General features: G+C 35.4%; 2 protein-coding genes and 1 non-coding gene across 3 annotated transcripts; 1 reads left to right on the forward strand and 2 right to left on the reverse strand.

Annotated features, from left to right (window-relative positions):
- Positions 1–1,717: 1,717 nt before the first annotated feature.
- Positions 1,718–6,726, reverse strand: LOC660880 (uncharacterized). Its single transcript, XM_971270.5, has 2 exons — positions 6,587–6,726; positions 1,718–2,896 (listed from the first exon to the last, which is right to left on the reverse strand). The coding sequence occupies exon 2, from the start codon at positions 2,878–2,880 to the stop codon at positions 1,816–1,818; it is 1,065 nt and encodes a 354-aa protein (XP_976363.1). The 5' UTR covers positions 2,881–2,896; positions 6,587–6,726; the 3' UTR covers positions 1,718–1,815.
- Positions 6,727–11,407: 4,681 nt separating this feature from the next.
- On the reverse strand, positions 11,408–17,640 carry LOC103313326 (uncharacterized). Its single transcript, XM_015980711.2, has 2 exons — positions 14,035–17,640; positions 11,408–12,952 (listed from the first exon to the last, which is right to left on the reverse strand). The coding sequence occupies exons 1-2, from the start codon at positions 17,627–17,629 to the stop codon at positions 11,556–11,558; spliced, it is 4,992 nt and encodes a 1,663-aa protein (XP_015836197.1). The 5' UTR covers positions 17,630–17,640; the 3' UTR covers positions 11,408–11,555.
- Positions 17,641–18,691: 1,051 nt separating this feature from the next.
- On the forward strand, positions 18,692–18,763 carry TRNAP-UGG (transfer RNA proline (anticodon UGG)). Its single transcript has one exon. It is a non-coding gene; the product is annotated as a tRNA-Pro (tRNA).
- The last annotated feature ends 2,145 nt before the right edge of the window (positions 18,764–20,908 follow it).

Genomic DNA, 20,908 nt, shown 5'->3' on the forward strand with positions numbered 1-20,908 from the left:
TTAGTGTCAAATTACTTAATAAAAATGGCTGAAATAACAAGTTTGAATTGTTTCAAAATGACAGGAAATATGAATTATGAACTTAAATGCAAGACATTGTGACATTTTTTTAAGGTCGGGTTGGCTAAAAGTGAGCGTAAAAACTTGTATGTGTTAAAATAAATGTGTCGTTAGTTTTGCCCGCGACTGTACTTCTGATTTTTTTTGTTAGATTTTTGTGTTTTATTTGTTTTTGAAACATAGTGTAGCAATAAAAAAATAATAAAATAAATAAATCTAGTGAAAACCTTGTTTTTTAAATTATTTATTAAAAATATTTTTTAAACAAACATAATAGAATAATGAAAAAAAAATAATTAAAAATTCAATCTTGAACTAAAATTTTAGAATGGCGTGTTTGTCGCTTGGTGTTGCATTGAAATCACTTTAAAAACTCTACTTTTTCGACTTGAAATCATTAATTATTGATAAAGTTTTGGTAATTTTAAATGTATTTAGTTATTTTTTGCGTGCCGTCGCCGGATGCACGTCTCCCTGTACCATTGCTCTCAGCAAGCTGTGGAAAAAACAAGTCTCGAGTACAACATCCGTTTGTCATGGCACACTGCTATACTTCATCTCTAGTGCTATGCACTATCCAGCATGTTTGTTTTTTTTCTTTCAGTCTTTCAGTTGTCTGCTGCTTTTATTTTGAAATTCCTAATTGCAACAGAGAAATGTTAGCTCGCTATTTATTACTATAATCCCGACAGATGGGCTGCTGTCTTTTTTCCTGCTCCTTCCTTGGCCTTCTTTATTTGCACGTGTGTGGGAAATTTACATATTTGTAGCGATGACAGGGTGGGCTTAGAAAATTTTTTCTTTTTTTTTTCCTCATCTAATCAAAATTCCTGCAGTACCAACATTCCTGAAACGGTGGAGTATAATTTCTGAAAGGCCTAATTAAGTGCTAAAATAGCCTTGGAGAGTTATGGTCAGTGTAACGAGTTCGAACTTGGGATTATTATGGAAAAGGTGTGGCGAGGGCCTGATTTATGGGGCTTGTGTGTGGCACAGATTCTGATTCAATGAATTGCATATGAAATGAGCCTGGAAATCAATACTAAAGCGAAAAAACACCAGAAACGCAAATTTTTGCTGGTGATTTCAATGACTCGCCACACAAGCGACGAACCCATCGTCGCATTATTACCTTTTTTCTCATGTCAAATTTAACAAAAGTTGAAAAATTGCCTATTTGTGTCTTTGTTTTTGCTTTTTTTTAAATACACTAATTTGGATCGTATTTTTACGCAAAACAAGTTCGTTTATAATATTGAGTTCGTCGCCTGTTCATAAAGTTTTTATTAAATTTACCAAAAAAATACGTTTTTTGAGTTTATTGCTAATAACTTCCTTATTTTTGTCAAGGTTTTTAATTTTTCTTAGTTATTTCTTGAATTCATGTTTAAAATTTCAACTAAAACAATTTTTTTTATAAAATTGGGTTTGTCGTTTGTTGATGCACTAGCATTGAACTTACCATTTACTCATAATAATTCTTTAATTTTTATGTTAAATACAAAAATTCAAGCACGAAACAAATATTTATAAACTTGGGTTCGTCGCTTGTTGTAACGTTAGCATTAAACTCACTAGAAAAAACGTGATTTGCGTGTTTCCTGTCCAAAATTTGTTGCTTTTTTCGATTGTTTTAACTGTGTAATGAAACGCCAACTAGATTATATACATATTTATTGACATTAAGTCAGAATATATACAAACTATGCTAGAAATATACAAGTACAATAATAAATCAGTACAAAATCCCTTCTTTCAGACAACCTGCACGGTTGTGTAGGCACTAAAAGTAACTTTCTTCTCATTCTTCTTCTTACTTTCCTCCTTCTTAATCACACTTTTTAAATTTCCCTCTTTCGTGTAACCCAACTCCGCCATATTGTTCCACCGGCACTCTTTGATCGGTTCCCCAAAATCCCTCAATTTTGACGACAACCCAAACAGCCTGTTCCCCATCGGGGAGTAGGCGGGGGCCGTATCAATGTACCTATAGGCCATAGGCGTGAAACACCTCGTTTCGCTCCTACTGCGTTGCTTCATCAGGGAATCGGTTTTAACCGGGCGGAACAGCGCCAACTTAACCGGCGGTTTCTTCTCATTGTGTTGACTTTTAACAATAAAATCCCTATCTTTGGCCGTGCTTACATTAACCCTAACATACTCCCCTCTCAGCACATCGGACGTGGTGGGGGGAGGGGGCGGCGCCCGCCCTTTCTTGCGCCTCTCTGGTCGCCTAGGCGACAACAAATCATCAGCCGACGACCACACCTTCCTCAAGGGCGTGATCTCAATGTGCGTAACGCCGTTGTTGTCCGTCCGTTCCAACAAATTGAATTTGGCGCCACTTTTGCTATAAGCCTTCTGATTGGCCACAGCCTTAACGGCGGTAAAATTCGAATAAAATCGCGTCAAAGCGTCCAAATTGTCAAACTTGAAGACGAGAGTTTCACTCTTAATGATAAAAATCAAAACATCGGGGACTTTGACATCCGTGTAGCAAACACAGTCGACTAGATTGTGGTGTTGGGCTCGTGTGGCTTCGGGCGTTTCCGTGTCGCTGTCGGACGTTGACGAACCGTTAGCGCTGTCCGTTTCGGTCGTTTTCGTTTCGTAACTTCCATCACTTGAAACTAGGGAAAGAGTGTCCGATTCGAAGCCTTCGTCTGTTTCCGGACGGGGGAGGGGCGTAAGGGAGAAGTGGGTGGGGGTGAGGGCGAGGTCGTATGAAGGGAGGGGGGGTTTGCGGTGTTGCGATTTTTCGACTAAAGTGGACAGAGATGAAGAGGTTTCTTCTCTAAGAAGCAGAGTGGCCTGGGGCATCTTGGGATGGCATTATCTGGAAAAAATATTTTTTTATTATTATTATCGTTGAAAAATTCAAGAATTTGATTTTTATTTTTTGACTAATTTGACAAATTTCTCTGTGGATTGCAAAAAAAAAGAATAAAAGTCGCAAAAGTAGTAAAAAAATAAAAAAAACAAAAAAAGAACATAAAAAAAATATATACCCAAAATACAAAAATTTGAACTATTAAACAACACTGTTTTTAAACTTGGGTTCGTCGCTTATTACGAGACTGGCATTGAACTCACTGATAAATATTTTTTTTAATATTAACTCGCAATTAGTTCACACTTGAACTTAACTTTTTCACAATCTGTACAATAAACAAATATAATATATTATAAATAATTTTATAAAATATAATATAAATAAATAAATAATATCTATAAAATACAATTCTAGTTTTAGCATAAATAATAATACTGCTCTTTGTTTTATTTTTTTGAGTCTAAAAAGTCAAAAAACTAATTTTTATTCTTAGTGATTATCATACAGGGTGCGTCCACAAAAACACACTCGGCTGTAACTTCCTTGTTTATTATCGGATTTCGCCAAATTTTGTGACATTTAGTTAAGGCTTGTAGTACCATCACTTTTGCAAGGTTACAAGCACCTAAATTAACATTTTTACCAAATATTTATAAGTTTGAAATGTCACAAATAGGATATTCGTACGTCAAACGATTAAATTAAGAGAGAAATTTGTTAATCCTTCACGAAAAAACAACTTTTACTTTGAAATTTTCAAATAAACAATCACCATAATTAAAAAAGTGCACGTTTAATTAAGTGCATCAAGTTCAATGCCATTAGTGGAGAAAATCGCGTCCAATTAAAACGCTCGATTGTGATGCAAATGCAAGCAAACATGCAACTAGCGGAAGTGGAAGTGATTTATTTTTTAATGTAAATACTACAAAAAAATGTATTGATAGGTCAGTTTGTGAATGTCATCAAATAACACGTCATAATTCTCCGACTGTGTCGGAGCCGCTCCGGTAAACGCGACCAGGAAGTAGGCTGAGACAATGCACAGCCACCTTTTTACCCACTTATGATAGGAAAAGGCAGGAAATCGTGGATTTTGAGGGTTTCACAATAAAAATACTCAGTTTTTATTAAACTAAAAATTTAATTTTGTATGTTGGTGTCAATGTCAAGATCATTATTAATTAGCAAATTTGACGGACGTGATTTATGGCACAGTGTAGGTTGGTGTTAATCATTTTAATGCCAATAGTAGGCTGGTGATAATTGTTTTACCCATATTTTTCGAATCATAAAATTTCGTCGCTTACTGGCATTGAAATCACCATAAAATGTCACAAAATTTGACAAAATCCGATAATAAACAAAAAACTTATATCTGGTGGTGTTTTAGTGAACTAATCCTGTACAATACTTTCGAAAAATAAAAATTATTTTGTTAAAATAAACTACAGTAAAACAACATGTGGGTTTCTCGCTTAAATTAGCATTGAAATCACTTGTGTTTATACGATTTTTGTTGTAATTGTGTAAATTATTGGCCGCGATTTGTTTAAAGTGAGTCACCCTGTATGCAAGAAAGCTTTTTTGACATTATTTGAGCAAGTTTTGCGTCATGTCTACCCAATCGTCTGAAGAGTTTTGGCAATTTTTATGTCACAATCTTATCGAATAAATCTGAACAAATAAAGATTTCTTTTTCTGTCGTAATTAAAAACGCTCCTTAAATTCAGTTGAAATCTTTTCTAATTTGGAGAATGTTGAAGATAAAAGCAATGTGGGTTCGTCGCTTGTTCCTAAGTTGGCATTGAAATCACCAGAAAATTTTATTTAGCGCAGTTTTCAGGAACGTTTTGATAAATTCTATTTTCTTTTTGATTAATTAACGCATTTTTAACCATTTTCTTTGGCAATAATAAGAAAATAGGTTCGTCGCTTATTCAATCTAGCATTGAAATCACCAGAAAACCGCTCAATTCCTGCAGTTTCTAGCAAGTTTTTGTGTAAAATGAGAAGAAATTTTCCTTCGTGGCATTTGAGAAATTGCGAAATGGCGGCACGGAAGTAAACTTCCTTAATAACAAAACAATTAAGCGAATCCTTGACCATTCTTCAAGATGTTCATCATGTAAGAAATGAATCACGTTGTTTCACAACGTCCTAGATCGAAGATAGTAAAATAAAATCCAGAATTGGGTGTGAAGAAGAACAGTTTTGCGCCAACGTGATGTGACTTTTGACATCATGGCTAACTAGATTTGGGTTGACAAGCGGTTTCGGCCAACTCTGAGGAATAGATAATCGCCGGAAATTAATTAATTCACTACAAAAGTTGGAATTATTCCAACCTTTACCCACAAACCGTGGAATTATGCAAAACGAATCAATTTCTAAATAAATAAAAATTTTTAGTTAATAATTGGGTTTGTCGGCCGAGAATTCTATTTTATGACTTATTCTGTACTGAATGAAAGAATGTGCTCAGGAAATTTACAATTGGGTTCGTCGCCTAATCGTCAGCATTAAAATCTCCAGTAAAACACTTGAATTACACAAAAATTTATTTTTTTCGCCGCTTTCTTGTTGTAAATGTCACTAGGGTTAACAACATTTGTATTTTTTACGCGTTTTCGACAAATTTAATTTAATTGGGTTCGTCGCTTGTTTCGGGTGGGCATTGAAATCTCCAACAAAACGCACGTTTTGCGCTCTTTTATGCACAAAATCGCTACTTTATCGCATAATTGGGTTAAATCTCTCTTATTTTTTCGGTTTTTATCAATTCTTCCACCATCAGAGAAAGTACAAGATGCACGTTATTATATCTCCAGTCGCCTTCCGGCGAATTTCATCACTTTTGACAGTTCGAAATCTAGGCACTGAACCAGAAAACGCTTCTTACTTTCTACTATATCTCCAAAAATCGATAATTTTTCTCATATTTTTGCTGTAATAAGTTAAAGTAACAGGCCTAGACGCCCACATTCACTACATGACGCCTGAGGGCATTAGAAACGCCGAATAACGGAGCCACTTTCGTGATACACTCCTACATAAGAGATAGAAGGGAAAGATTTTCAGATCGAACAGAATTCACCTCCTGAAACGTTTTTCAGCCGATTTGGAGCGTCATTATTTGAGGGAGCGCAAAGTTTGCTCACACATTATATATTTCAATAGACTTTTTTTACAAAGTTTAGTGTTTTTTGGTAAATTTTGAGGCCAATTTACACGAGTTAATACTTTTCTGATTTTCTTAACAATGTTGGAATACTTACAGGATATATTGGAAAAATTGGGTTCGTCGCTTGCGTTGAAATCACCAACAAAAAATCAATTTGATGGTTTATTATTGACTAAAGTGCATAATTATTTTGTTTTTTGTATATTTTTAGTCACCAGACGTACTTTTAACCCCATTTCGCTTAATTTACGCCAATTATAACAATTTTATTTATATTTTTGTAAAACTTGATTTCCAAAAATGGCAATAAAATTCGATTTTGCGACACTTTCTCTGAAATCTAATTAATATTTTGCTAATATTGAATGATGTAACAGTTAATTGGCAAATAATTTGTGTTTTCCTTTGGTAAATATTCGTAATTGTGTCTGGGTTAGTCGCTTGATCACCTTATTTCGGCATTGAAATCGCCGTAAAAGGCCGCGATCTTGGTCACTTGTCCAACTTACTTGAAAAATTATCCAAAATTGAAGATATAATCCATAATGTCACAGCAAAACTCACTCCGACACAAGTTGAAACAAAATCGAAGCGGGCACTGAAAGCACAGCGTTCCAAATCGATCAAAACACCTGTTGCTACTAAAAAGGGGGAACGAGCAAGTAGGCTGTGCACCTCCACGAGGCAGGTGAATGGTAGTAGGTACCCGGACGTGTCGTGCACTCTCGGATTCAAGAAAACTGAAGAAGAAGCGATTCAGGGACAAGGTCAAGGTTCAATTTTTGGGATATGTCATGGGCGGATTTGATGGTCGGATGACTTAATTTGGATTTTCAATGGCGGAATTAATCATTTTAAGGTTAAAAACGATGGAATTGCTGGAATGGGTTCGTCGCTTAGCGTTGAAATCACCATACAAAAATTGGATTTGTTGCTTTTTTCAAGAATTTTTCAGTTGGGCTTCAAGTCTAAATTTTAAAGAAAATAATTTAAGAATTTTGAAAAATAATTAAATTGTTTAACACGGCTTAAATTGTTAGGGTTCGTCGCTTGTTCTTCAAGGGTCGTTGAAATCACTAAATAATAAATTTAAATCACAAAACTAAAAATAAAAATAAATTAAGTTGGAAAAATCATCATTGAAATCACCCGCTAAAAGTCAGGTTTATCAATTTTTTCTGGAATTTTTCAGCTGTGTTGTAACTTCGAGTTGTTCTTTAACGAAAAATAGTAAATTTTAAGATCTTAAATAATGAATTAAGTCTAAACGAGGTTTAAAATGTTAAGGTTCGTCGCTTGTTTTTCAAAGGTCGGTGAAATCACTAGCAAGTGTTTTGCTAATAAATTATAATCAATATATTTGGTCTCACAATGACGAAATCTGTCATTTTAAGGTTAAAAAGTCACTGAAAATCGGCAATGAAATCACCAGCTAAAAGCGCATTTATTAAATTTTTTAGTAATTTTTTAAAATATGTCTTAAATGTAAATTATTTCTAAAGAAAAAATAATAATTTTATGTTTTTCTCTAAATAATTAAGCCAAAACTAGGCTTGAAATGTTAAGGTTCGTCGCTTGTTTTTCAAAGATCATTTAAATCTCTAGTAAGACTTTCATTAATAATTGTAGTCAATACATTTAAGCGCACAATAAGACAAGCAATTAGTTTGAGTTGAAAAAAGCTAAAACTAACAAAAAAATTGAAATTTGTTTGTTGAAATCTCCAGTTAAAAATTGCATTTATCGACTTTTTAGAATTTTTTAGCAATAACTTGTCTGTCAACTGTTCTTAAATAAAGAAATGTAATTTTTCAGCTTCAGAAAATTTAATTAATTGCAAACACGATCTGAAATGTTAAGGTTCGTCGCTTAGTTTTAAAATGTCATGGAAATCACTAGCAAAAAGTCGTTTTTATTAATTTTTTAAGATTTTTGGATAAGCTTTAAGACAAATTAATAAAAATTTTATGTTTTTAAACAATTAATTAAGTATACAATCGTTTTATATAGTAAAATGTTCGTCGCTTGTCATTGAAATCACTTTTTAATTTAATTAATTAAAGTAATTAGAAACTTTTAAACTGTTAATAAAAATAAATTTTTGCAAATAAATACAATAGAAAATCTATCATTGCGTTTTGAATCACATGTCACAGCCTACTTAACCTCCCCATATCTCATTACAAATTCGCATTTTTTCGAAAAAACGCTTTCACACGATATTAAAACCGAGTGAAAGTGAAAAACGATCAAGTTATCGCGAATTTTAAATTCCTCATCACTTTAAAATAATCACGCAAACTTTTTCTCTTCAATTCTGAAAAATCTTAGGACAAATCTAGGTCTGGTTTGAACTTGGCCATTTCTCAAGGTTTCTCTAAGCGCGTCTTCAGACAATGCAACTCTTCGTTTCTCATTGTCATTGTTTCAATTGAGTGTAATTACGAGAAATGCTTACTTTATTAATTACCGCTCTTATAATTGCGTGCGTGACGCAAAATTATGAGAAAAAGAACAATTACACGCTAAACGGCAAAGTTTGACGGAGATTTCAATCGCAATTGAGAGTAAGCGACGAACCCATTGTCGCATTTAAAACGAAATTAAGCTAAAAACGACACTGAAAACTACAAAAATCGCGCTTTTGTTGGAAACTTCAACTGAAATTCATCAATAGGCGACGAACCTATCACTAAAAATATAGTTTTTGGTGGTGATTTCAACGAGTTTGGCGTCAGGCGACGAACCCAAAACATAATTAAACGAAAAAACAACACTAAGAACGACAAAAATTGCGCCTTTGATGGAACCTTTAACAGAAATTTGACAATAGGCGACAAACCCACTAAAAAATAGAGTTTTTGGTGGTGATTTCAACGGTGATTTAACCGCCTCAGAGCGAGTTGCAAGCGTCCGGCCATAAATGCGTTAAAGACAGCTTCCATACCGAGATTTACGACGCGTAATAAAGCATAAAGTATGCTTATTATTTCCTTATTTACAATTTAACACCCAGTATATGACGGACATGATGCGAAAACCGAACGAAAGAAGAAATATTTTGTAAGTATGGAGAAATGCATCTGTAAACTAGTCGCCGTAATTTCCTTTCCTCGAGGCTCCGACTGCAGATCAAAAGCCAACCACATTCTCTCTGCATGTCTGATAATTACAATCATTCATCCCACGTGATCTCTCTAACTATTCCGATTACTACAACAGCCCGCATATAGATAAGTGCACAATTTATGGAAAAATTATCAATCAAAGAAAGTGGCAAGAGGGCGGAGAAAGTGCTAAATTGTTGATTGTTTTCAGTTTCTTTGCATAAATTACAGGATGTGGCCATTTTTGAGACTAGAAAGAGAGAAATTTCAAGGATGTTGTGTTTACCTGACTTTGATCTAGAATGCTGCCGGAAATCAAACATATTTTGCCATTTGCTGGGTTCGTCGCCTAATGACAAAATCGCGTTAAAGTCTCCACAGACAATCAAATATTCAAATTATTTCATCCCAATAAAATTAAAAAAATGTCGAAATGTGTAGGTTCGTCGCTTGCTGGCACATTTCAGTTGAAATCACTGACCAAAAATTAAAAATACGCGATATTGTTTTTAATAATAATTAGAAAAAAATTGTTGGGTTTGTCGCTTATTGTAAAAATTCCGTTAAAGTTTCCACTAAAAATTTAATTATGTGACTTGTGCCACTTGATTTGTGTGGGTTCGTCGCCTGTCGCCAAATTTGTGTTGAAATCACCGTCCAAATACTGAAAATGACCGAATCTGAGCGTTTTGAATGCGCGTTTCGCAATTTGCTGTAAAAAGTGGTAAATGCAGGAAACGCCCAAATTACTATTCACCTCACAGCTCACTATATTCCCAGTCTAAAATTTCGCAACTCTCTAAACGCATAAAATAATTCTCCTGTTGAGTAAGAAATTGCGTCACAATTTCACAATTGCAGATGCACGCCTGAAAATGGCCATGTCAAACAAGCCAACTTTCTATGCATTTCCCTGAAAACGTCGCACACTTGATTGCCGGTTTAATTCAGCGTGAAATGCCCCCGAAATTCGTACGCCGCTGGATGTAGGCCACCGAATGTCTAGATGAGCGATTTTTTCGGCAATGCCTTCTTTTTTGGAACTACTTTCTTGCGGAGAAGAAAGTTGATGCTTCGATGATTGAGGTAAATTCGAAACAACTAAACTTGTAATTTAGCTCAAGTGGAATTGTAATCTGATTACAATCAACTGATATTTCCCGAGATGATTGTATTTCAATGCGGAAAATGAAAATAATATGCTGGTGATTTCAACCAGGCGACAAGCGACGAACCCAAATTTATAATGCAACAAAAATCAATTAATCTTAAACAAAATTTTCTGTAATAAAATATAAAATTTAAAATTAAAAGAAAAGCGCAATTAAAGCGGTGCTAATCAACAAAATATTTTTTAGTCTTTTAAACTACTTGATAAATCAAACAAATGTAAAAAATGTGATAAATAGTTCTCAGAATTAATTATTTGGTTGGAGATTTCAATGCGATCTAAACAACAAGCGACGAACACACTCCATAAAATTATTTTTTAAGAAAAACGGTTACGTTATCTGTTTACGCTACGTATACGTGATAAAATAACGTACAAATTTACCCACTAAATATTTACACTCGAGTTAACCTCAAAACTCTGCCAATCTCAAGCTTTTCCCGCTAATAAAACTATTGACTTAACGTTGTTGTTGTGTGAAACTGCATTGTGTATCTATTTTATTAGATGTGAATAGAAAAAATCGAACTTTTCTTATTAACTATTGAAAGTCAAACTTAATTGTGAGCACCTTTCAGACAGTCACTTTCATTAAAACGATAGATATTGTATGTTTTTTACTTCTATAAGCTCATTTTTTTTGTAAAAGTGCTAAAGTATTCACTAAAAATTAACTACCTACTGAAAAAAAAATTGCCTTTGTTTGGGTTTGTCGCTTGTTGCCAAGTCTGTGTTAAAATCACTAACCAAAAATTAAAAATACTTTATTTAAGTGAGGTTTTTACACCTAATTTTTGTCAAAACTGAAAAAAAAACCTGAAATACGTTCGTCGCTTATGCTAAAATAGATGTTAAAATCACCAGTTAGAAAAATTTTAGATATTACCCACAGAAAGATCGACTTTAGGTTCGTCGCCTGTTTCTTAATTTCCGATGAAATCACTGACCAAAAGTTAAAAATCTCCGATTTTTAGCGTTTTGCGTAAAAATTTTGCCATTTATTATATTTAATAAAATTCAGGTTTAAGGTAAAAAAATTGGTAATGCAAAAATTGTTAAAATCACTAGCCAGAAGTCGCATTTATTAATTTTTCAGCATTAAAAATACAATTTTTAACTGACTTGAACACTTTATTGATTACGTAAATTACAGGGTTCGTCGCTTGTTGAAATCACCAAAAAAAACTATTTTCCCACAAATCAAAATGTCTTCAGAATGTCTTCGTAAGCATTCTGAAACTCCTGAAACTTTTCAGTGGCCGTCGGATCGTTCAAATTCTTATCGGGGTGCAAAACCAACGCCATCTTCCTGTAATGCGTCTTAACCTCATCAAGAGACGCTCCTGGTTCAAGCCCAAAAACTTTCCAGGAATTTCCAGTTTTTTCAGCCGGTTTCAGGACAAGATCAGTCGGTTTACTTGCAAAAACGTCCTTATGTTTCCATACAAATTTGACATTATCCTTCAGGACGTCCCAACAAATCGTCAAGACCTCATCGACCAACTTTGTGCAAATTTTATCAATTATCTTATCAACGTTGTTGTCAGCGTCCCCACCTTTCAGTTGTTTTTCAAGATTTGCCGCAAATTTCGTACAGATGTGAACCATCTTGCCCACATTCACGGCCATCTTGACTCCGTGGATCAAAACGTGAAACTTTGTACTTTTGAATTTTCCCAAACTGTCAAAAAGATAGTCACGCAATTTTTCAATAACGACGTCTTCTTTAATAAAGCGCTCCAAAGTTTCGTCAATTTGTTTTTTATCAGTCGTTCGGAGTTTTTCGCGCAAGTTGGCGTTGTCTTGAATCGATTGTTTCAGACTTTTGACCAGAAACGCCTTGATTTTTTCGATCACGTCGCCGTAAAGTCGGCCCAGAAACGGTTTAATAACAAATTTTTCCAATAAACGTTTGCCGCCTTCTTCTGCCGTTTTCCACGCCACCTCTTTGGCGAACTGCACCAGGAGTTGGCTGCGGGTCAGTTCCTTCAATTTGCCCAGTTTTTGCAACTTTTCCAAACTCTGTAACTTGGATAAACCGCCCAAATGGTCGAAAGCTTTGCCGCTTTTTTGCAACTCTTTCAGTTGGCTTAGTTGTTGACTCCTTGTCAGTTTGTTAAATTTGGCGACATCTAGTAGGCGCTCCATTTTGTTCGCTAACTTGTCCACAACTTTGGCCAACTTGGCACTTAAGCCCTTCAAGTAGGAGCTTTTGCGTAGGAAAGTTGCCAACTTTCGGAAAAAGCTCAAAGCTTTGGTTATGATTTTGATTGATTGGGCGATGGCGCTGAGGCCGAAAGTAACCAAGGCAATGCCGTATGACACCGCTTTGCCCTTCATAAAGTCCTTGAACTCGGGATTGTCCTCGAAAAGGGCGAAAACAATGTCTATTATCCCTTCGGAAATTAGGGTTACACCAAGTGGGCTCATGATTGGAAAAATGGGCGGGAAAAAAAGTCCTGCGGCCAAAGCTGCAATTCCTGCACCGATTTGACCTTGAGCCGCATGGATGACGTAATCAGGGACGTCTTTGACAGTTCGAAGGGTGTAAAGAGCGTCGATACCAACGGCTTGGAGTTCACTCAACTCTGTCTCACCTAAGTGATTAAAATTAATTAAAAATTAAAAGTGAAAAATTTTGATTTTCTTGCTTTAGCATTGAAATCACCAAAGAAAAGTTGATGTTTTTAAGATTTTTTGAGTTAAAATCGGTCATTTTAAATTTTAAAAATGAAAAAAATCGAAAATTTATTGTCACTTCAGCAAAAATCGGCATTGAAGTCACCAGCCCTTGACTACATTACCTTAATTAATTAAGTTTATCAGGAATTTTCTGAGCTGTGCTTTAAATATAAAATAATTTTAAACAAAAAATTATGATTTTCAAGTTTTTTAGTAATTAATTAAGCCAAAGCACGTATTAAATGTTAAGGTTCGTCGCCTGTTTATCAAAAATCGTCAAAATTAGTAGTAATAAAATCTAGTTAAATTTTTTTTTACTACAAAACAACAAAATAGGTCACTTTAAGGTTGAATAAATCAAAACTAAAAAAAAAAAGCAAATTTCTTTGTCACTTCAGCAAAAATCGGCATTGAAATCACCAGCCATTGACTACATTACCTTCCATCACTGAGTTTTTCAAAAAATTTTTAAACTGTGCTTTAAATATAAAATGACTCTAAGCAAAAATTATAATTTTCAAGTTTTTCAAAAATTTATTAAACCAAAGCACGTGTTTAAATGTTGAGGTTCGTCGCCTGTTTATCAAAAATCGTTAAAATCACTAGTAATAAAATCTAGTTAATTTTTTTTAACTACAACAAAACAACAAAATAGGTCACTTTAAGGTTAAATAAATCAAAACTAAGAAAAAAAAACAGAAATTTCTTCGTCGCTTTTGCAGAAATAGACGTTCAAATCACCAGAAAAAAAACACATTTATAAATTTTGTTGTAGCTGCCAATTGTTTTTAATAAAAAGTCATAATTTTTAAGCATTTACAAAATTAATTAAACCAGTTTGTAATATTGAGGTTCGTCGCTTAGTCCAAAAATGTCATTGAAATCACTAGCAAAAAGTCGGATTTTTTTAAATTTGTTTATATTTTTTTAACTCATCTGACAACAAAAAATACACTAGTACACAATTTAATAGTTTTTTCACATTTTCGCTCCTTACCTACGATTTCTTTAGAACTTTTGTCCATCTTTCGATAATTCCCAACCGTCGATTGCGCCTTCCCCCCAAAATCAACCCCGTCGTCCCCAGCCTCTTCGATCTGTTTCACCAACTCCTCAATATTCCCTTTCTGAATTTTCAAACAATACAACCTTGAATTCACTTGTTTTAGAAAATTATCCTTTGGAAGGATTCGCTCAAAATCAGGACTTTGTAGCCAACTTTCGATAAAATCAATCTCGGTAGTTATGGCCGCGTTAGCGTGCCCCAACTGTTTTAAGGCGTTTTTCTTATACAGTGTGTTCTTCTGAACGTCAATAAACAAAACCTTAGCCAACGCCTTCCTGATCTTGTGCCACGTCTGGTTCCCACTAGCTATCGCCAGTTCGAACATTTTCAAGTGGGCCCCAGCCAACAATTCCGTATGGTTGGCACCACTTGACACCACCTTGAGCAACTCACTTCTAGCCTTAGCTTTTTTATTGTTTTCTAAGTAATGGTCAGCCAATGCGATGGAATAAAAGGGATTATGTTTAACTTCTCCCTTAATAATATACTCAGCTTCGCCCAAAAACTCGCCAAAAACTTCGTCCACACTTTGTGTGATCATGTGGAAGTTGCGGGAATCCAACCAAAAGGCCCAAAACTCCTTCAAATCCTGCAAAAAGTAGCAAAACTCCCCTTCCAGCACTTTGGCACGTTTCAGTTTCAGGTACAAGTCAGCAAAACGCCCGATCAAGTCCTCCTTGAAGACGATTTCTTTGATTAAAACGTCACGAACGTGTTTTAGTCGCCCCCTCTCTTGTAGATCACGTGTTTGTTTCAAACCCCCACCACTCGCCTCACTCTCGCGCACGATCAATTGCCCACTTCCCCTATTTCCGTTGCGTGACGTCCGCCCGAAGGCCTGGTCTTCCACACGCTGATTGGCCGGTAGGAAGGCCACAATGACGTGCAAACCGCCCCTCTCCTCCACCGATTGGTCCGTTTTGAAGTCGCAGCCACGCCCCGCGAGGTTCGTAGCCAAGACAACGCTAGAGGCCTTTACTACTAGGCTGGCGTCCTTGACTTCACCTTCGTGCCGAATGTAGCGGATTTCGAAGTCATCGTGGCGGATGATTTCAAGGTTACGTCCAACGGTGTTAAGGTCACGTTCGGTGGCAAAAATCACCAAAACGGCCCGCTTTTCGTCAATTTTTCGCATGATTTCGGACGTTACTTCCAAATCCCAACTATTGTCTTTTGTGACAATTGGCGGTTCTTCGGTGAAGCTTTTGGGTTTGTGGGTTGGTATTTTGGCAAAAGTGACATTATAGACGTGGGATAGCAGGTCTTGCTCGGTGGTGGAGCCCAAGGTTCCAGTGACCCCAAAAATTTTGGCATACTTCTGGATGTAACCAAAGTTGGAAATAAAGATGCTACTTAGGGTAGAACAGGTCAGATGAAGATTGTGCTTCAATTGGAGGAACTGTTGGAGTCCTTTGGACCACACTGTATTAGTCAAGGTCACGCCGGTGTTTAGGTTGTCAACAGGAGTCACAACACCGTTGACGATGCGATATTGTTCCAACTCGTGACAATCGTACTTGGCGACCAAGGCACTCTCGATCCAATCGTCCAAATTGCGCGCAACATAGTGTGACAAGTGCTGGGGGATTAGTGGGCTGGTTGCCGGCATGGCACTCTTGATTAGGTCCCGAATGACTTGGCGTTCGTCTTGCGCCCAAAACTCGTCAAACAATTGCTCCGCACTGTCATTTGTCACAATTGACTCTAGTTTTGACTGGTTTTCCTCAATAAAACGTTCCTCAGCCTTGGCCAACTCAGCCCAAATTTTGATAAAAACGTACCTTAGACTCTCCATTCCCGGGTACGGGGTTGCAATTTTGGCAATATGTCCGCCATTGTCAACCAAAAGACTATCAACCTCGTCCAAGATAACTAGACCAAACCGCCGATCATTTCGAACATTTAACCCCTCAAAACTTTCCCTCAAATAATCAAACTGGAAACTGGCAATACTCCCGTACAGCACATCGGCAGTGTAGCCACCCGGCGTGTCAGTGGTGCCAACCGTGAGCCCAAAAACGGCGTAAAAATCCCGATTTTTGTCAACACCATCACTTGCCAACACTGGACTAGTGGTGACCACGTCAATCAAGTGGCCCTGCAAGGCCCCCACAACTGCCAGAATTGACACTATTGTTGTTTTGCCTTCACCTGTTTGGACCTGGCACAGGCGACCGCGTTTTTCAACGTCATTGAAGAGCAAAACGGCCAAAATCTGGGTATCACGTAGGCGGTGCCCACCTGTCAAAAGGGCGAAAACGCGGTCACAAACCGCCACAATTTCGCAAAAATTGCCAGGTTTGCCCTTTTGACTCCTAGCCCAAGTGTTAATGTCGTGTAAAGTGCTACCTCGCCAAAGTTGGTATTTTTCCTTGACCTGGTAGTAGTTTTGTTCGAGTTGACTCTTGTTGGGGGTGAACTGGGCGGGGGATGAAGGGGTCAGGTCTTGGCCAAGGGTCACTTGATCCAAAAGTTGGTCAAAGGGGGTGGTTTCCGCGTCCTTGGTCGTTTTGTCAAGTTTTGGCAAATTGTCGACAATTTTGCTGATATCGTCAAGGGTTAGTTGCGGTTTTTTGAGTGGCGTTTTCGGGCCTTTGGACGCATAAAATGACTTGAGCTTGTTGGCGTCTAAATTTAGCAAAATCGCGAGCTGTTCTAATGCGTTTTCACGCAGTTTCTGATCAGTGATGTGGTCAAGAGTTGCAAAAATTTGGCCCAACTTGTCCATTTCCTCCGGAAATTGTTTGACGACTTCGATTTCAACACTTGAATCATTGACTTTGTAATTTTCTTGCAATTTAGTGACATTTTCGTCGGTTAGGTACTCCAGACGAGCCAACTTGATCCGCTCGTGGTCAACCAAAGTTTCGTCCTTATCCAGCTCTTCCTCAAGGATTTGCTTGTACTTTAGCATACGTGCCCCCAAATCTAGCGGTAGTGTCTCAATAAACTGTCGTAGGGCGTTTTTAAAATCATTTTTTTGAGCAAATTCTTGCCCATTTTTGACAATTATATTGACTTTCTCTTCGTCAACATCAGCCAATTGGCAAAATTTTTGGCTTGGGAATTTTTCGCCGATTTCTTGGCCCAACTTTAGCAAAATTTGTAAATTCCGAAGACTGAAAGGCCCGTAATTCTCTACCGCGTCAGCGTCGTGGTCTTGGTCAAAATTTTCGAAAATTGTCAAAGTGTCGAATTTTTTTTCAATTCGATGGGGAATTTTTTCGCCTGATGAGTCCTTGTAGTAGGCTTTGTCCCCCCAAAGGCACAAAACGACCCATCGTTGTTTCAATTTTTCCAAAATTGCGTAAATTGGGGTTTTGGGGTCGCGTTTTTTTGGGAGAATTTCGTCCAAATCGTCGGAGATTGTCACTAGTTTGAAGTGGTCGTAGTTTTGGTTCAATTCTTGGAAGATTTGTTTGGCGGATTCGGTGATGTCGTCTGAGTCGAAAGGTTGAGCCGAGAGGAATTTTTTGAGAGTTGAGTCAAGTTTTTCGTTGGTTTTTGGCTTGTTTTCTGGATCCATTTTTTACAATTTAAACTGAAAATTTGTGGCAAAGTTTTGCCAATTTATACCAAATTTCAGGGACAATTCTTTTGCAATAATATGTTTGTTTGGTTTTGGGATAAAAACATTTTCCACCTGTTATCATTTTTCTGATAAGGATATCTAAATGCGGTCGTGATAACTCACTTTTACGCATTTTGATAAATAAATAAACACACAATTAATCAAATAAATATTTATTGTTTATTTGTAAAAATTGGGGGTCAAGAAACAGAAGGTACAGTCACAGGCAAATATAATGACGCATCCAAATTTAATTAAACCTTCAAAATCTAGTCTGTTTAAAGACAAAATTGTTGGCGCTTTTCCAAAGCACTCTTCGCAAAAATGCTTTATTCTCCATTTTGATCAGCATATAAGATTCAATCAAGTTATGTTGTAATCAGGAATAAAATACTCTTCAAAAATATAAAAAACAAAGTTGAGTGTTGTAGCTCTGACATCAAGAACGCCTTGGAAAATATGACGACAAATTTAGATTTACTGTAAAAAAGTGCCTGAAGAACGTCTTTAAGTATATATTTCTTTTATTTTTTTTACTTTTCTTATAAAGACGTGTATATAAAATGTGAGAAAAGCTCAATTTCATCAAAGTTTTTTGTTATATTTTATTTATCATGCCAATTTTAGCAAAATTTTATGTTTTTTTTAGAGTTTTGTCTTTGATACCAGTTAACTTCTCGGAACATTTTACATAGTTACGTAAATAAAATAAAATAAAAGTATTGTTAATTTTATTTCGAAACAATAAATTTGTATTAATTAAATAAATAAAAAGTTGAATCAATATAGCTTTGACATTTTTTGACAGTTTGCGTGTCAAGGGTCACTTGATAAAACTTCAAGTGACTTTCTTCGACTCGGCTGAACTGCGAGTGTGAAAGTTTAGCTCAGTTCATGAGAATCCTTTGACCTTTCGTTTTTATAACCTGATAAGACGCGCGAAAATCGATTTAACGGGTTTACAATCTAGGCTACTTTGTAGTATAAATACTGACAGAGAGGTTGGAAAAGTAATGAGGCTCAATGGTCTAGGGGTATGATTCTCGCTTTGGGTGCGAGAGGTCCCGGGTTCAAATCCCGGTTGAGCCCAATTTTTTTTCTAATTCTTTATTACCCATTCATTGAATAACGAAGTAATGCCAATTATTTGTGAAAGTGGGCACCTTTGACCGGTTTGAAATCAATTTAAAGAATAAAAAAGCGAATCAATTAAAATGTTAATTCGAGATGAAATCGCTTGCGATTAACAATAGCTATGCATTGAAATTATGACTGAAACGCAGACTTCAGGGCCGTTCACGGTCGAGTACTGCCCTTTAAAGCAAGAATGCAGCCGTTACACAATCATTATTTAATATAATAACTCGTAAAGAATGTCGCCGGTTTAATAAACGACAAGAATGCAATCGCCTTGCATAACTTGTAATTAATTCCGAGAATTTCAACAATTATTCGCATCTCTTGGACTAAAACACAATTTCTTCTTGAAAATGAAAATGTTGCCACATGGTTTAAATGTCAATTGTTGCTTCCGGCCCTGCTGGTGTTTGTTGACCCATTAAAATGGACGCGAAAAATTGGGGCGACATCTAGTAGAGAGTAGCCAAACTAAGCAACTTTTTTCAAAAAAATGTTATTTTTTTGTCTGAATATTGCGTATAGAAAATGGTTTATTAAATCTATTTACAATTTTTCGCAAAAAAATTTGTAAAAAAGTCACAAGAGTAAAATATTTTGTTCTAGAAATGACTGATTTACTCTTGATTTTGTAGAAATATTTGTAAAAAAAGATAAAACAATGCAATATGAGATCAAAATTTCGAAAATTTGCTTTGTTTTTTTAATGTTAGTCAAAAACCAGTCAATCAAAACATTTCCAGTTAAAAACCTTTTGTCAAAAAAAGTATAAATAAAAAACAAACACAAAAAAACTCGTTAAAACATTTTATGTAAAAAAAATTAAGGCACTAAACTTTAAATATAGCTAGTAATTAATTATAAAAGGTCTGTTTAAAAGACGATAAGCAACCAGAAATACATTTATCGAAGTAATTCAAACTTAAGGGTCATAGGTTCGAATCCTGGTACGACCAACTTTTTTCTTTTTTTTTTTTTTCAAACGAATTAATTTAAAACGTTTTTGCCATTTAACAGAAGGCCTAAAACTCCTAATCGAAAATACAAACAAATGTAAAAAAAGCTTAGTTTGAAATTTTAAGCAGAAAGTCCCCAAATTTGTAGTTTAGACCGTCATATAAGTTTCAAACATACAGTTACAGTAACCTGTAATTTTAATTACAAAAAATTTCTGAGAATATGCAAAAATCGGCAAATTTATTTTGAAAAAATAAATAACTAAAAAACACCAACGTCGCATTTTACCAAATTATTTTTTTAAATAAGATTGATAAAATTGTAAATTTGTTATTAACTTGAACCTAGTTGTAGTCACAGTTATAAAAAAATAAAAAAAGCCCTTCAGCAGGCTTCGAACCTAGGTATTTTGGTATTTTATTTTGTTTTTTTTTACTCTATTTTAATAAAAATTTTAACAAAAAAGTGTGATTTTGTTTTTTTTATAAATGGTATTGTTACAGCAAGTGTGATATTTGGTCAAAAACGTACAAAAGTCTATAAGCAACCAAAAACACACCTATTTTTTTAACAATTAAATAATTCGAACGTGAGGGTCGCGGGTTCGAATCCTGATACGACTAATTTTTTTTTCACAGGATTGTACTAAAATCACTTTTAGACTTAAGATATTAAAAGTTTTTTTTTAAACAAACCTCAAAAAAAAACAATTTGCCAATTTGACAGAAGATCTAAAATTTACAAAAAATTTAATTCTCTTAAATTTGTAATTTACATCACCACCTATGTTCCAAACCCGTAAACACAGAGTGAAAGAAACCTATTTTGGTCCAAAATTACAGGTTACTGTAAATGTGAGTACAAAAAATTTGAAAACAAATGAAAATAGAAACACAAAATCAGCAATTTTGAGCACAGCTGTCTTATCCATGAATTTGTTTTGTTATTAATTAAGAGACAATTAATCCATTAGTAGAGTTGTAGAGCAAAAGTAAATATTTTTCTTCTCAGAAGCACCAAAAATAAGCGGTAAAACCCGCCATAAACCCAAACATTGTCTCATTTTTGTGATTTATTACCGAAAAAATTTCATTCCGCCGAGTAATAATTAAAGTTCGTTTACACGGTGTCGAAATAAGC

This window comes from Tribolium castaneum, chromosome 8, assembly GCF_031307605.1.
Source record: "Tribolium castaneum strain GA2 chromosome 8, icTriCast1.1, whole genome shotgun sequence".
Taxonomy (NCBI): Eukaryota; Metazoa; Arthropoda; class Insecta; order Coleoptera; family Tenebrionidae; genus Tribolium; species Tribolium castaneum.